This window comes from Archocentrus centrarchus, chromosome 8, assembly GCF_007364275.1.
Source record: "Archocentrus centrarchus isolate MPI-CPG fArcCen1 chromosome 8, fArcCen1, whole genome shotgun sequence".
In the NCBI taxonomy this organism is placed as follows: domain Eukaryota; kingdom Metazoa; phylum Chordata; class Actinopteri; order Cichliformes; family Cichlidae; genus Archocentrus; species Archocentrus centrarchus.
Genome location: NC_044353.1, coordinates 19084805 through 19102151, shown reverse-complemented (window position 1 = coordinate 19102151; position 17347 = coordinate 19084805). Strand labels below are relative to the sequence as shown.

Genomic DNA, 17347 nt, shown 5'->3' with positions numbered 1-17347 from the left:
AAGATCTGCACCAGCTAATATTTTAACAGTAGTTTATGCAGTTACAAACCAAATAACTGGTATATGCTGTGTAATAGTTAGAGATGCATTTGTAGCAGTGCCACATTTTCTTCACAGCTGAAATTTTACTGATTGAATTGAGATTTTTGTATCTTTTTGTCCATGTAAATAGTTAATAACTGGTTTCTGAGAATTTGTTGGACACTTGTTTGTCAAACTTACTGGGTTTTTTTTATAATGTATATTTTCCAACTGACGAAATCCTTCACTAGTGTTTCAGTCATAAGTTTGGACACACTCAAACTTTTGACTGAGACTGTGTGTATTATAGTGATGTTTCTTTATGAGGACTTTTGTGAGCATAGCCCAGCTAAAAGAGATCCTCATAAAAAAATTGAATCCATTATTAGAGTTTGAACCACAATGTGTATGCATACACGCAACCTGACAGGCCCCAGGAGACGAGTGGTGATGCAGGCCGCTTTCCAGTTGCTGGCTGCAGTTCTGATACAAATATTGTGAAAGGTCATCCATCACTTTTCATGACTTTTTTTTTTTCAAGGCTTACATGCCCCGCCCCACCCCACCCGGCCTGTCAAAGGCTTAATCACTTCAAAATCTTTGAAGAGTAGCGGAGCTCATAATCTAGTTTATATAGTCTGCACTTCACACAAAGTCATTCTCCTTCTAAAACACCTAATTAGGGGACATATTTTGACCCCACTGAATGCGTCCAGGTGTGCCGAGTCAGGCTTCAGTATGGGAGACTTGTCTTCTCATCTCCTGCCAGAGAGCTAAGTGTCAGCACGCGTCCACAGGCACAACACAGGCCCCTTGTTCCTTTTCTTAACGCCCCACACTGTTAACACAAAGACAAAAGCCTCTCTCAGCTGCCTTGCCGGGCACTGCTCTTGTACTCTTTTCAAACACCCCACTCCACGCTCTCCCGTCATTCCACCTTCTGTCATCACAATCTTCTGTCATCGTCTAGATCGACTAGCATGCCCCATCTTTAATCAGCGCCCCATCATCGCCTTTATCAACCCGCCTACACTGCATTCCACGCTGTCATGTATATACACACACACACACACATGTGCATGTTGATGGACAGTAGGCAGCGAAGGGAAGTTTCTTTTTAATCAAAACCGTAGGAAGAAGCTGTCTGCTTACACTGGACTTTGATCATTGTCTTTATTGAAAATCAGAATCTTGATTGAGTTTTTGACAGTTGAAAAGAGACTGAAATACATCAACATTGTCAGTATGTGTTGGAGTCATCTAATTTTATATGATAAATCATGAACTTCTGAAGTTCTAGGCTTTTTATTATGCACTATATGGATGTACCAGCACTTTACTGCCACCAGCTCTAAATGTCAGTAATTTAAGAATTTAAGGAATGTGGCTAGACTTTGAAATTGCCAGTAATATCTGGCAATTTTCACATACTGGCCTAGCTAACAACTGATTATTGTCTGTGACTGAAATTTTAGAAAGTCCATCTTAAGCGGATGTTCGTGCACCATATGCGGGTCTCTATTATGGAAGCATTCATTAACTTTTGAATTTTAAGTTAAGAGTTTCCAGTGAGGAAGTCTACCCTTTAAGCTGGTATCACCACGACTTCATTCTTAGGTCAGAATTTGGATAATAAGTTAAAACAGTAGCCAAAATGTAACAGAGGAAAGACATATGTATCTGAGCTTATTTTAACTGGAGGAGCAAAAAATGGACATGAAACAACAACAAAAGGGTCTTCTAAGGTTTTACCATGTGGAGCAGGGAGGGGTTTTCAGTTTTTAATAATCTTTATAGAATAATTATCATTTATTTTCAAGAATGAAGTGAGAGGGTCAATCTGGCTATTCAGCTAGTCACATATTACCTTCCATATTAGCAACCAGATCCTCTGACTCATGCCATTTTCCTGTGCCGGTGCTCTTAGTGGTTCAAGCTGTTTTACTAAACTTTGTGCATCCAGGAGAAAACGGTGAGAGACCTGGAGCTCCGGGTGAAACAGCAGTCGGTGGAGGTGGAGAAGGGCAACGTGCTGCGTCAGAGAGTGACGCAGGAGAAGGCCGAGTTGGAGATCCACATTGCATCCATCGGCGCTGAACTGCAGGAGGCTAACAGACGGTATGAACCTGTTTGCCAGGGGGTAATAGAGGTGGACCGAAAGGTAAAGAGGAGTAGAGTAGAGTGGTAAAAATAGGAGACAACCAACTTTTCATAACCAGGTTTTACTACTGTGTGCTGTTTAATTTAAATGCCTGATTGGCATCTTAAGAAATCTTTATGTAACATATTATTAGTGTGCTGTGGATGGGCAATGAAATTGGTGCCTATATATGATCTGTATGTGTAAAACTCTCTCATGATGTCAAACAGGATTATGATCCTGCAGAAGGAGAAGGAGCAGCTGAGTGAGCAGCATGAAGAAGCCATGCAGAAGCTCCAAGCCAAGTACGAGACTGACTTGAGTCACTTACATCATGAGCATGGTCTCTCCGCTGCTAAGGTTCACGTTACCCCAACACACCCACACACATCTCCCTTCGGCCTGCTAAATTTGCTGCTGATTGATTAATAACACAGAACTCAAAAAAAAAAATCTCCCCACTCTCTTTTTCAGGCCTCTGAGGTGATATCAGACTTAGAGAAAACTGTGGCTCACATCAAACAGCAGCTCCAGGACAGTGAACATCGAAGACACCAACAAGTCAGGGTATGATTTGGGTGATGGTGCTCATATAAACATTTCTTTTGTCACTACAACAATATAAGCTTTAAAAATGCTTGTTGTTATCACTCTCCTGGACCCATTAATTCAACTCTGCTTCCTTTCAGGATCAAGAGATGAGGTTTCAGCAGGAAAAAGATGAGCTGCTGATCAACTGTGAGAAAAAGGTAGCGTGTTCTTGTTCCATAAGGAAAACCTATCCCCCAGTCTCAGTACCTCCTGCCATTATATCAAAACCACCCCGAACAATGTGATTAGCGGAGATCAAAGCTTGGAGTCACATGTTTCTTGTGGTTGTCTGCTCTTGTAAAACCCTACCCTTGTTTAACAGGTAGATGTAGGGCTAAACGCAGAAGAAAGGCAGGATGGTAGTTTAGTCATTTAAAGCAAGAATTATTAAGCTACAAATGTAAGAATCAAGTTACAACAAATCCAAATAAACATGAAGAGCACTTGGAAAAAGAGGACATTTTGTCTGTCAGAAGTATGCACTGTCTATATACCCAGGCCTGTGCTTGATTACCCCTGCACCCAGGTCTCTCCTTTGAGAGACCCTTTTTAAAGCCATAGAGCCATAAAGCATAGAGTACAAAGGCTATTGTTAATGATCTGAGCTGGACCAGACCAGGCCGAGGCAGACTTCATAGGTAAAGATCAGGTTTTAAGCCCATACAGCTGGGTCATCTTCAAAGTGCCACATCTTGGTGGCAGGCTGGCATACACATCTGGCCCCCTGCGACTGATACACCTGCAAAAACTTAGCAGGCCTGTGTGCACCTTTATTTGGGGTCAAGGAGGATTTAAATTAAGCTTCACTCAGTGGTTTGGTTTTGATGTTTCTTTCTCTCTTTCTTTTTTTTTTTTCTTTTTTTGTCCTTGTAATCCACCTGTATTTTTTTTTGACCTTTTCTTTTGCATTCTTTGCTCTGCAAGGTGACGGGAAATGAAAACAATGAAAGACAAATCTGTTGTTCATTTTCCTTTTTGTTTTCTCTGGAAAGATTCCTCATTCCAGTCCTGAGGAGTGCTAAAGGATACACAAGAAGGAGACTGGCACAGTATCTGGACATAAGAAGAGCCCATATGGCAGCCATAGATCCGGAGTGAGAGGCCCTCTGAGGCAGGCGGGATAGGCTCAGATGGTACTTTTGATGGGGTGATAGAGAGTAGGGATGAGACCAGATGCACAAGGTCACAGGCAGAAGAGTTTTCTTGAGTGATGTTTGATGGCATCTGCTTTTGCATTCACTCACACCTCTCTCTCTCTCTCTCTCTCTCTCTCTCTCTCTCTCTCTCTCTCTCTCTCTCTCTCTCTCTCTCTCTCTCTCTCTCTCTCTGTCCCGCCTGTACTCTCTCTATCGCTCTCAGGTTTTGGCATTTCAAACTGAGGCGGAGAAAGAGAAAGCAGAGGCTAAGAGGAAGATAGCTAAACTGGAAGAGGCACTGAGGTATGATGGGAAAAGGCTAAACTGAAAGTCGTTTTGTGGACGTCAAGAAGTTTCATAGATTACACAACTTTGATGCTAATCAGCAATTTGCTGATCAAGATAATTGCATACTGGGTCTGTGGTCACCATCGCGGCATCAGATGTCTGTCATAAATCCAACAGACTAAAGAGTAAAAGGATGCTAAGTCAGATTTTCAGGCACAAACACAATACTAAACCAAACTAGTCGTATTCTAATGTTGTCACATTGGGGTTTTGGCAGGTATATGGACAGTTTTGGTGCTTTACTGAAACCACTGCTTTTAGCAGCAAGGTTTCCAACATGTCCAATGTTAGTGAAGCATGATTTTTATTTTAGAGTCATTAGTATCACAGATTTGGGTCTCGACTTTGTGGTTTCAGAGTTTATTAAAAAGAGTTGTTTATGTCTACCGACTTTGAGTCTTTGATCATAAAAACAGCGTGTATGAATTCTGATTTAAGGCGGAGTTTGGCTTTAACAAGCCAACCCTTGTGCACTCTCTTTGATCTCTTTTTATAACTGAAACAAGTACTGAGTTGAGAACCTGAAAAGTCTCAGAGCTTCACATGTGATTGGCGTTGGTGATACCTTGATGAAAACTGGCAGACCTAATCCTATTGTATAAATCTCTATACTAATTGATAAACAAAACTGTCAGCCTTTGACAGTATTACTGCAAATATGAAGTTTGACAGAATTATATGATATAAGTTTATATTTAATGGAAGAGAAACACTGTGAATATCAGGTAATATCAAAGGATGTAATAGGGATGCTGTGCATTTGGTCAAGCAATGTAAAAAAAAACATGAAAGCTACAATGATCAATATTTGATATCAACGATTGATAAAATGACAAAGTTATGATGTGTAGTGAATCCACCAGCAATTCTCATTTAATCCTGCAGTTTTTCTCGGCTCCACTCAGCTTATTACCACCATTGAGCAATCTGTTTTGATTCACTCTCATGACTCGCATCAGTTTTGCTTCTGGAGAGAGCATACAGCTGTTTTGAATGAGCTGAAAAGCCAATATAATATATTTCATATTTTATAGTGAACACAGTTTTTGCACACCGTGGGTTGTGGGAAAACATAATTTCAGTTCTCCGCCTGTCTTGTACATTTGGCAGCAATTGACAATAAAACTTGAGTTGAGTATATTTGTCACAGGAGGTAGTGAGTGTGGGCTGCAACAAAAATTCAAATAAACATGACCTTTTTTAATTCACAGAGATACATATCATTGCTCACTTGTTAAATCTGTTAAAGGGACCATATTCTGTCATGTAGGCATGGCTCACTTGTCAAACATAGCTGCAACATTGTCAGTGTCACTCTAGTAATTGCACTTTGGATTGTTTAGTTCTCTCTATCATTGTCACCAGAAGGGAGGCCTCTGTGTGTGTGTGTGTGTGTGTGTGTGTGCGCACGCGCGCGCCCTGACCCTTTTCACACAGGCTGCATGAGAAAGTTTTCTGTCTTCCAGATTGGGCCTGAGTCGCTAATATCTTTTTAAAAATGTTCAAAAAATAAGTGCGCACACAAAATTACCATTGGATTTATTAAACGAGCACACCAGCCAATTTTGTTCTTACTACCACACGTTATTGAATCAGAATTGTTCTAAATCAACAGGCTCGTACCACAGCCCCATTTCTTTATATAAGGAAACACGTTTACTTCGAGATGAAGCGGAGAAAGCGGCGGCGATCATGTAAGATAGAAGCCTGCACGGCTAAAGCATAAAAGCAGGAGAACATCCAACTGAAGAAACTGAAACAGTAGTGTCTGAGGAGGAAACCAGAAAAGGTGCACCTTTCCAAAGTGTTTCCTTGGGAGTGACAGTGTTAAGTAAAAAAAAGAAAAAAAAGTTTTGACATCATGTGAAAAGAACATTAACAGACCATAAGAAAAAGAAGTAACCAGTTGAAGGACAAGAAACACCTGATTTGTCATCTGTCCAAGATAAGAAACTCAGGGCAGTTATAACTTTAAGACTGCTGTCACAACTTTGAAGGACATGGAATCAATGATGATAAAGGATGTCTGAAAGGGGCAGCTGTTCTTTGTGCCTGTCTGATTGTTAAATTTGCTAACACATGATTTCATTGTGGTATACTGCTGCAGCTCCTGTTTCAAAGCAGTTATTTTGAGCTTTAAAAGTGCAGATTTAACAGTTTCCATTAACAATTGTTTAGGTACATTGTGTGCCCCAAGAAGTTATTGTGGTGCACAATGTACCTGTCTTATCCAAATGGAATGTAGCCGCAACTAAATAGTGCTATTAATGAACCCAACACTAACGTGAGTTTTGTAAAACTAGCACTCTGACTTTCACATGGGTGAAAATCACCCGATATTAGTGTTCTAGTGTTAAACTTGTGACTGTGTTTCAGAATGCCTGCTGTAGAGGGAAATATTATTAAAAGGGTGGAGGAAAAATAACACATTATATGCTCAAAATGCCACATCCTACTCTAACTCCTTTAGCTGTGACACTCTTTTCTCTCCAGAGCTGCATATGTTGAAAGGCTCGACTTCAGCAGACTCCAGACAATCAGCAAACCAACCAGTGAGCCAGTCAGTACATTCCACTGGGTAATTAATTCCATACAGGACCATATTACTTGGCCACAAGCAGATTATAGTTTCTATGGCAAAACTAGATCATGTTCTGCACAATTAAACAGAGAGCCGGCTTGGCCCATTCAGCAACCGGAGCTCCAGTTCCAGCCATACATGGCCAAAGCGTGTCACAGTGCCATCACTCACCCCAAGTGGTTTTCAGCTGTTTGTTGCAGTATAATAGCAACCCACCGAATTGACAAGACCGCCTTTCTGGGGTCTTCTTCTATGGTTAAAGTGCTTTTAGGCGATTACTTTTTAAGTGGCCTTGAAGAACTAGAATAAAGTTTTTTGAGAGATAGAGAGAGAGAGAGAGAGGAAAAGATTATATTGTTATTACTCTTCCTTTTTGTTTCTGTCAGCGTGACGCAACAAGAACAAATTTTGTAGTATTTAGTATTCAGTGTAAATATCATACAGGAACACTGATGGTTGTGCTTTCTTATTGTTTGCTTGTCATTGTCAGCCCAGTTACAGAGAACGTCCTTAAACACAGCAGACAGATCCGTTTGTGCATAAATTATCCTTGTTGTTAGTATCAGTAACGAGCCAGTCATTCCCTCGTTTAAACACTGAAAACGGCAAGTGGCCCGTTGGGCTCTTAGCTAATTAAATACTCAGGCTGCACACACACACACACACACACACACACACACACACACACACACACACACTCTCAAGCACACTGAACAGCCTGATGTCTGCTACCTGCCTGCTGCCGTGGCAACACTGACGGCCTTTAAAGGCGATCCAGCAGAACTTCAAAGTCAAAGCAAGACCGCACACAGGTTTGTGTGTGTGTGTGTGTGTGTGTGTGTGTGTGTGCACGCCCGTGTGTGTGAAGACTGGAGGTTGAATGATAAAATTAAACAAGTAGAACTGCTCAAGATGCCTTCTGTGTACCAGATACTGTGTGATATGTGTACCATTCTAATGCATGCATGCTGATCCACACAGTCTCCTCTTGAAGGGTATGTGAACATAGACCTATAAATAGTAATCTTCACATATATAAAACGCATCAAAAAAATCCACAAAGTGATATTTTATTCCTAATATGTTTATGTAACTGCTGATGGTAAATGTTTGATGTATTTGATTTTTCATATGCCGCATATGTGAGTGAAATCCACTACAAGTATAAGAAGAATACTATCTTCTTGTTCTACCACGCAAATAGGCATTGCTGTGTCAATTTGAGTTCCTGGTCTCTGTTACTATGGCAACAACAACAGAAAGCACTACAAAGCTGCACTGGGAACAAGTTTCTCTCCTTTTCTTTCATCCCAACGCGCCTCAGATCATTACAGGGCATTAGCATGGAGATGGAGAGATGCACCACAGATAGTGGTGATGGTGGTGGTGGTGGTGGTGGTGGTGGTGGTGGTGGATGAAGTAATAAAGAAAGGGGGTAGCTCATCTTGGGAACAGCTTGCCTGCTTTTGTAACAATAACCTCCAAATCACAATTTGGAGAAAATTTGAAAACCACTCAGATATTTAAGTAGTGAAAAAGGAGAGGGTCTGTTTCTAGATTACGGTGTGGGGGGGGGGTTCTCTCCAAGAGGCTGCCATCATTTTATTTTTCATGCTCTCCTTCATACCATCCTTCCTGGAGCTTGGATCCCAACTGGCTTAAACAAACCACATCTCTGCTAAGGCGTGGTACAAACTCTGACTTTGTCTCAGCAGTTTGGTCTAAGTGATCATTTACACTTTGGAGTGGCACACGTAGCATCTGGCTGTGAGCGCCTGTCCGGTCGCACACATGTGCTGTCATTAATGGGATGTGTCAGTCTTTGGCTTATTTAGTAATTCATCTCTACTTGAAAACTTATTGCTTTTCTCCCATTGTCTAATGTTTACTGTGAAAACATCACCCTGTTTCTCACGTTGCACCATCGGGCTACTGTTTGTTTTCTAATCAGCACTTAGCAACAGTTACTCTGGCTGATAACGTTGTGTGTCTCCTTCTGTCTGCGTGTCATTGTTCACCTTCGTAGTGTTTGTGCATGCGTACCCATATGCATGCATGAGATAGGGCCCCTCATGCATGTCCTTCTACTCTTAAAGATAAAGGATTCATCCAATGCCTTCTTTCATGCTTGTGTGTGTGTGTGTGTGTGTGTGTGTGTGTGTGTGTGTGTGTGTGTGTGTGTGTGTGTGTGTGTGTGTGTGTGTGTGTGTGCGTGCGCATTTTCTACAACTGGGTGTGTCTTTGAAGTGGTCTTATCTTTCTCAGCATTCCTCTCCCATGACAGGAAGGATGGAGGGAAATAGGGGTGGTGGTCCTGAGAGGTGTCTAAGCAGGGGCCGTGCAGCAGCCCAGTTGATGTTCAGGTGCAGGAGCAGGTGGAGGTATGGATCCTGAATATTGAAAAGCTTCAGCAGGGCTCAATATCTAGTCCCATGGCAGCTGCTTTAAAAGGGGGAGTCGGGGATGGGTTAAGCGCCAGTTCAATACCACAGACTTGACAAAAGGAAAATTCTGCAGAGCCCTTTAAATGGGTTTTATGACTCAGTGGTTCTCTGAGTTAAGCGGCCACTCTTGTCTTTGAGAATCTTTGACTATAGCTTATTATCGTTGGATTTTAAAATGAATACTTATTTATACGCTTATTATTGAGGCTGTAAGTCAGTGACAGTCTAAGCTTATCATCAGATCAAGAATATAATTGAGTTGGGCTAAGAAGCATTTCTTCCTATTTCTGAATACTGAATCAGGTAGATAATGAACAAAAACTGAGCAGTAATTCTGGTTATTTGTTATTCAGCTGTAATTTGTCATATTTAATCATCACATAACTTAATGTTTTGACATTTTCATCTCCTACTTTAATGATTTTTAATTGCCTTTCCCGGCTTATGTGGTCGTCACACAAAACCAAATTTGGCATTTCTACATGAAGCTCGCTTTCTTCCCAGTCTGCACTGACAGTATGAATTTAGACCAGCAGGCTCACTTAGCTGATGCTTCAGACTGCACAGATTGTCTTCAGGGCTTTCATTGTTTCACTCAACACCTTCCAGCTCCATCTCCCACTGCATTATGTTTGGGATATGTAAATACAGTAGTTTTACTGTAGGGACTCGCGCCTAGTTGATTTAGCACATTGCCATTGTCGTCTGCATAATTCATGAAGCCAAATAGCATTTTAATGCACAGCAAAGCCAATGCTGTACAACATTTTCTTGGATTTATCTAAAACCTTTATTGAAAATGGCTGCATTCACTTTTTCTTGCTGTACATTGAACCAGATATGCAGAGAGGATAAATAAGAACCTTCCCTCAAAGTGTCTGCGCTACATTGAAGCGGCAAGTTGTTCGGAGGGAACAACTTTTTTACAGGGTGGAACTGAGCGAGCTCCAGAGCTGTTTTAAACAATGACAAACATATAATATTATTCTGTGTCTTTTTGCTCTGTCCCACCCACATGTTTATCCACCTACATACTGCGACTGTCAGCCTGTGCTGCACCAGATTCCTCTTCTTATTGGTGTTTAGGTGTTTTTGAGGTGCAACTCACTAACTAGTGTGAGGTAAAGTCCCTTTTTTTTTTTCCCCCCTCTGTCTCGCTCTCCAGGGATTATGCGAGAGCGTGAACTTCATAGCAAAGTTTGAAATGTCATCATGTCAGGTGTCATATCCTTCTAGTGCCTGAGCAGAGCAATGAAACACAACTTCCCTGAGCTGTGGTAATCAGCTACTTAGTTATTGCATTGTTTTTTGTTTTTTTTTATTAATCTGATCTAAGATATGTCAGAAAATGTTGAAATATGCTTTAAATGTAGTTGGCCAGTTGACATCTTTATGTTTCTTATTTTTGTTCTGCACAAAAATATTCAGCTTGACTGAGAAAACTGGAAAGCATTTGCCTCTTAACAAGGGCTTTAGCTGTCAAATTATTATTTTTCGATGATTCGATTGAGTTATCCCATCTTTGATTTGCTGTTTTAGTTCAGAATCTGTGGGACTGGGCAAACTACTAGAAGGTTGGGGCTTAAATTAAAAGTTAACAGCCGTGTCTTTAAAGATGCTACCAAGGCAACTCTTCCCTGCGGGCACCCAGATGACTACATGTGTAGATGCCACTGTGGGTGGAGGACCATTCTCTTTACGTTTGTGGCTGTTTTGTTTAATTTATTAAAGCGAAATGCTGGTTGCAAACAGGGCCAGAATTGTAGGTTGTTTTAAAGCCGTCCAACTCAATGATCCTCTGTTTTCTATTCTCTCTTTTCAACTCTTTCTCCCTTTAATATTTCTTGCCCTTGTGCTATCTCTCTTTTGTGTTCACTTATTTGTGGTCTGTCTCTTATTCTGTGTCTGTTTCTGTCTCTCTTTTTTTTTTCTCACTCTCTCCCTTTCTCTTTCTCTAGGGATGCAGATGAAAACCAAGCCTGTTTTATTTTTTCTTCAGAGGGCGCTGAATATTTCAGTTTTGCATTTTCTCTCTTTTTATGTGCTCTCGCTTTTTTTTCCAAGCCCCTTTGATGTGTCTGTGGATTCGTTATCATTCCGTTTGGATGAGCTCACAGACGCAGATGTGGAGGCACTCACATGCACTTGGCGCACATACACATACACACACACACACACACACACACACACACACACACACACACATGCTCTCTCACTGACTCTGGGTTTTTTTTTATGCTAGAGACCAGCGGCATCCACATGCAAGCGTGCATTCTAGTCTGTTTGTCAGTCTTTTCCATGTGCTGCTCCACCCACATCACAGCCCATACAATTCTTAAATACTCTGCTTGCATGAAAAGAATATTTGCATAAGCAATTAAGAGTTTCGTCTTTGTGCACAGACTTCAGCGTGTGCTTTTGTGTTGACTGCATGTGAGCTCCTATATACAGTAACTTCCTTGTATATCCGCCATGTGCTGCACACTCACACAGGCGGCATGTGGCACTGTGTGGTCAGAGGAGTCCGGAAAATGCCGGCATCCCCGCACCCCTCCTGTCTGCCAGGCGGCTGGATGGCGGAAGCTCCTTCACCCTCTCTAGTACAAACACTCCTCTCTCTTCGCCGCCCTCTCTTCCTCCCCTTTAAACAGCCGTTTAGGATTGAGGGATAAGAGGACTTCCTCTTTAGAAATGGCACATCTTTAATTTGAGCCTCCTCTCCTTCCACTTTTCTGACCAGAGATCCATTTAAAGCCAGCAGGCCGCCCTGGCGCTGGCACCCCTCTCCTTCCTTTCCCTCTCTATTTCTCCCTGCCAGGCCTCCCTGACTCTTTTTCGCTGTCCTCTCATCTCACCCTCGTTGCTCTGTTATTGATGGTGACACGCTGTCTACAACTGTAGTGACCACACACATTCACACGCACACACACGTAGTTATTCTCCCAAGAATCCCTGAAGACACCAAGTGTTCACCTGCTCTCCTCAGTTTAAGAGCATAATATGTTTCAATCTGTCACATACTTGAAGTTAGCTGCAGTCAGTTTTTTTTTCTTTCTGTGTATCCTCAGAGGTATAGGCCCAGCAGCCAGCTCCAACTTAGTCATAGTGCATTCCTTGAGTAGAGTTGTCAGTCACACAGAGAGTTTGGGATTGTGGCTCATGAACAAAGACCCGTGTACACACACATGCACACACCCATACACACTCACACTCTCTCTCTCTCTCTCTCTCACACACGCGTGGGCTCCGTCGTCTCTCAAGCGAGACACACACCCAATTCATTTTTGCTCTGCCTTGGAAGTTTAAAAAACTTGCTATTTCTGTGACATCCTTTTTTCCATCTTCCTCTCTCTTTCCTCTTTCTTTCTTTTTCCATCTTAGTCTCCCCACATATCCTTTTGTGTCTGTCTGAGTCCGGAAGGCAGTCGTGCAACGAGACTGATTAATAATTACAGAGTACACAAAATTGGTAAAGAGAGAGTAAAAAAAAAAAAGTCTCTTTGTCGTTTGATGTCCAACATGAGAGAAACCAAAATTACAAAGAGACAGAACACTATAAAGAGGAGAGAAAGCTTGCACATTCCTTTCTCAATCCTCTGCTTTTGTTCTCTGCTATTTTTTATTGCCTCCTTCTCTGTTTGCTGTTTTTTTTATCGCCTCCGTTTCAGTTCTCTTTATAAACACCTAAAGTTGTTTCTTTGATTAATGGAGATTAACCACTGCAATCTTTGCAAAGACTGTATGTTTTTCTTTAGATATACTCCAGTTTTTTTTTTTTTAAGTTGCGCACAGATGCACGTATTCATACTGCTTTTCTACACACCACTTGACAGCCTTCCTGCTTTGTGAAATACAGATAAATGCATGGAGAATAGTGCCCCACCACCACCACCTAATGTGTGCCTGTTGTAATTTAGTAATAGTTGTACTTCTAATTGGTTTAAAGTCCCACTGGCCAGAAATTCATTCTTCCTGCTGCTTGTCTGTCCAGGGGGAATAATTATCCATACCCTGTTAGAGTAGCAATTTACAAGACAGTAGAAAAACACACAGCCACACACTCACATATACACAAAGTACTGCATATGGCTCACACTGTAAAGGAAAAAAGTGTAGTCAGTCAAATTGTCCCCGTGATATTGTGTTCTTTGTACTTTAATCAGATAAAGGGTCTTGGAGGGTTGAAATAGTGGCTACAGTGTTGTTGCTTTCCTCTTTTAAAAAAAAAAAAAAGAGAACAGTTGCACATTGAGTAATACTTTTGTGAAAATTAAATCACTTTACGCGGTTCTGTTTTCAGCAAAATACCATTTGTGCACCATACATGAATAGCAGATGCTGTCATTAAATTATTTTTGATCTTTTTTTAAAACCTGGGCACACATTTCATAAGTTATTTATCCAGATTACATTTCTGCGCGCTGCACTTGCGAGGAGCATGTGTGGTGTCATTAAAATACGAACATTATACAAGTATAAGGGGATAATATTTTCCAGGTTTTCTGGGGGGGTTGGATTTTGTCAACATGGTTTCTTCAAGAAGTGTCATGCAAGAGATTTGAGATTCTGCCAAATTCTAAAACTTCAGATCCAGTATGAGTATCATGTGACAAACACTTGGAGCTGGCAGAACAGATGTGCGTGCTTTTTGACATTATTGTTCAGAGTCTGAGTCTGTGTGTGACAACAGAGTTTTCTATTCACAGTATTGAGGCTGGAATGGTATTATAATAGCAAATGTCTGTCAACTAGTCTGCCAGATATTATTTTTAATTTTTTTCGTCATCTTAAAAGGCGCGTTAAAATGGATTTTCTTTTGTTTGTTTGTTTTTTAATATTTTGCATATACTCGTGTCTGCTATGTTGGATTTCTGGTTTTTTATTATGTGTTTTTGTGGAGAAACAAGTAATACATGATCAGTCTTATTGCAACATACACCCTGGTATTGCCAAAAGTATTCACTCACCCATCATTAGCATTGAATTCAGGTGTTCCACTCACTTCCATGGCCACAGGTGTATAAAACCAAGCACCTAGGCATGCAGACTGCTTCTACAAACATCTGTGAAAGAATGGGTCGCCCTCAGGAGCTCAGTGAATTCCACCGTAGGATGCCACCTGTGCAACAAGTCCAGTCATGAAATTTCCTCCCTACTAAATATTCCACAGTCAGCTGTTGGTGGTATTATAACAAAGTGGAAGTGACTGGGAACAACGGCAACACAGTCAAAAAATGGTAGACCACATCAAATCACAGAACGGGATCAGCAGATGCTGAGGCGCATAGTGTGCAGAGGTCGCCAGCTTTCTGCAGTCAGTTGTTACAGACCTCCCAACATCATGTGGCCTTCAGATTAGCTCAAGAACAGTGCGTAGAGAGCTTGGTGGAACAAGTTTCCATGGCTGAGCAGCTGCATCCACGCCTTGCATCACCAAGCACAATGCAAAGTGTCAGATGCAGTGGAGTAAAGCACGCCACCACTGGACTCTAGAGCAGTGGAGACGTGTTCTCGGGAATGACGAATCATGGTTCTCTGTCTGGCAATCTGACGGGTTTGGCAGTTGCCAGGAGAAAGGTGCTTGCCTGACTGCATTGTGCCAAGTGTAAAATTTGGTGGAGGGTGGATTATGGAGTGGGGTGTCCAGTGAAAGGAACTCTTAATGCTTCAGCATACCAAGTCATTTTGGACAATTTCATGCTCCCAGCTTTGTGGGAACAGTTTGGGGATGGCCCCTTCCTGTTCCAACATGACTGCACACCAGTGCACAAAGAAGGACCATAAAGACATGGATGAGCGAGTTTGGTGTGGAAGAACTTGACTGACCTGCACAGAGTCCTGACTTCGCCCTGATAGAAAACTTTGGGATGAATTGGAGTGGAGACTGTGAGCCAGACCTTTTTGTCCAACATCACAAATGAGCTTCCGGAAGAATTCCCATAAACACACTCCTGAACCTTGTGGAAAGCCTTCCCAGATGAAACTGTTATAGCTGCAAAGGGTGGGCCAACATCATATTAAACCCTATGGATAAAGGATGGGATGTCACTCAAGTTCATATGCGTTTGAAGGCTGATGAGCGAATACTTTTGGCAATATAGTGAGTAAATTTGCAGGGACTGTCGCCTTAGTGCCAGAAGTTTAACCTGTTTCCAAAAAAATTTCAGTTAATTTGCATCCATAGGTTGGAATGTCAATGGGAATGTTGTCTGTGTTGTCAGTCTTGTGATTGATTGACAGCCTGTTCATCGTGTCTCCTGCCCACCTCTACCCCCATGTGACCCTCAAAGGATAAGGGAGTATTGTTAATGGATGGATGGACAGAAATTTGAAAGTGGTTCACAAAAATAACACCTTCACACCCTTCCCTGGCTTCTAGCGCTGTCATTCTTTCTACTCTGTATCCATCCACCCAGACACACTCCCTTCTCCACCTACCATCTGTGCGTTAAGTTTGACAGCTACATTGTATATGATGTTGCGGCTGGGCTCTGACAGTTCTCAGTATGAGGCTTTCCCTCTCAGTATGCCTGTCAGTCCCACTCCACTTGTGAGCCTGTGACCTGACATTTGCCAGCAATAGGATCGGCATACCTGCATGGAAGACATAGACACACACTCCGATGGGCAAGGTGATACTGTATGCAAAAAAAAGTACAATAATAAATGATGGAAAGTCTGTGAGCATGTCACTGAACATGGAACAAGAAACTTGTTGCATGTCGAATATTTTACTCTAATGTCAAGATAAAGCACCACATTTAACATTTAACCAAGAGCGTATGCAGAAAGAACACGGATGGTTTTCAGCTTCTCGCCTTTAATTTATGTTTCTACACACACACTATCTTAGTTCTGTTCCTTTTACTATGTAACTACAGTTTTTGAGAAGTTCTACAAAAAAAAGTTTACTTTCTTAACTATTTCTGGATTTCTTGTGTTTCTATGGCTACATAGTGTATTCATTTGTGTGTGCGTGTGTGTGTATTTGGTTTGAAGGGAGATGGAGAGCCAGCTGGACAGAGCCAGGGAGAGCCAAAGACAGCACATCCAGCAGGCAGATATGGCACTGGAGCAGTTCAAAAAACAGGTGGAGCTCAGTTCTGAGAAGGCCTACGCTGACATGAAACTCCAGGTTCGATACACACATCAATGCATAACGAGCGCTACGCACTGAAATCACAATGTATGTTAGTCAACACAAATTGGTATCTATGCACACCTGTTTTCTGTTACATGCGTGCATTCTATTCATGCAAGGACTGCACGTTACTCTTGTGCAATGTTTGTGTTTCCTGTTATGTGCCAGAACAGATTAGTGTTTACACATGTACACACACTTTAACAGTAACCCTCTGTCAGGTTTGCTGTACTGCAGTGAGCTGACTGGCAATAACCAAAACAATGCACACACACACTTTATATTTGCAGAGGCACAGCCTAACCACAGAGAGCATATCCTGCAAGGGATCATTTTCCAGCACCTTTGCTCTTAGACTGAAAAATCTATATGCAAGAGCCAAGAACATTATCATCCTCGGGCCTTTTTCAGTCACCCAGTCATTCCAAATGAATGTAATTATTTGTAATCCTGTTCATTAAGCAGGTGTATTCATTCCTCTGCTATCGCACAGCGAACGCACTTCTTGTAAGTGGGCGTGACGTAGGCTGGTCAGGCTCCAGCGGAGAGCAGGTCACACCGCATTAAGCAAGCGGACTAATTAGTACGTTGGGCTTGCCTCACAATCAGCACTCCTCACTGCGTGGGCTGGTGCTTATTGGGAGAGATCTCCAATCGATATGCACTCGGCTTAAAACTTCTGATGCTGTTTTACAAGTCAGTTTAGCTATAGGCGCTTTTCTTAAGCATATCTGGCTATACTGCGTGTGTGCCGTATTGACCAAGCTGCGCCGAGTGTGGTCCTAAATGTTTTAAAGGGCCTAATGTTAGAGGGATGATAAAGTTTTAGTTGCTGATTAGTTTTGTTTTGTTTTTTGTTTTTTATGGCTTATCATTATTATGTCTGAGTGGGAGTCTTGGATATTTGTGGGCAAACAGAGCAACCGTTGTTTCCCCAGCCTGTCT

General features: G+C 41.8%; 1 protein-coding gene across 6 annotated transcripts in view; it reads left to right on the top strand.

Annotated features, from left to right (window-relative positions):
* The window catches only part of cep112 (centrosomal protein 112), a 121141-nt gene that overhangs the window by 42558 nt on the left and 61236 nt on the right, over positions 1-17347 (top strand). For all 6 annotated transcript variants that reach the window (XM_030734889.1, XM_030734888.1, XM_030734887.1 and 3 more), the window contains 6 exons: positions 1985-2139; positions 2392-2521; positions 2636-2728; positions 2851-2910; positions 4112-4191; positions 16261-16396. In XM_030734889.1, coding sequence (XP_030590749.1) covers positions 1985-2139; positions 2392-2521; positions 2636-2728; positions 2851-2910; positions 4112-4191; positions 16261-16396 — 654 coding nt within the window. The remainder of the gene's footprint in view (positions 1-1984; positions 2140-2391; positions 2522-2635; positions 2729-2850; positions 2911-4111; positions 4192-16260; positions 16397-17347) is intronic.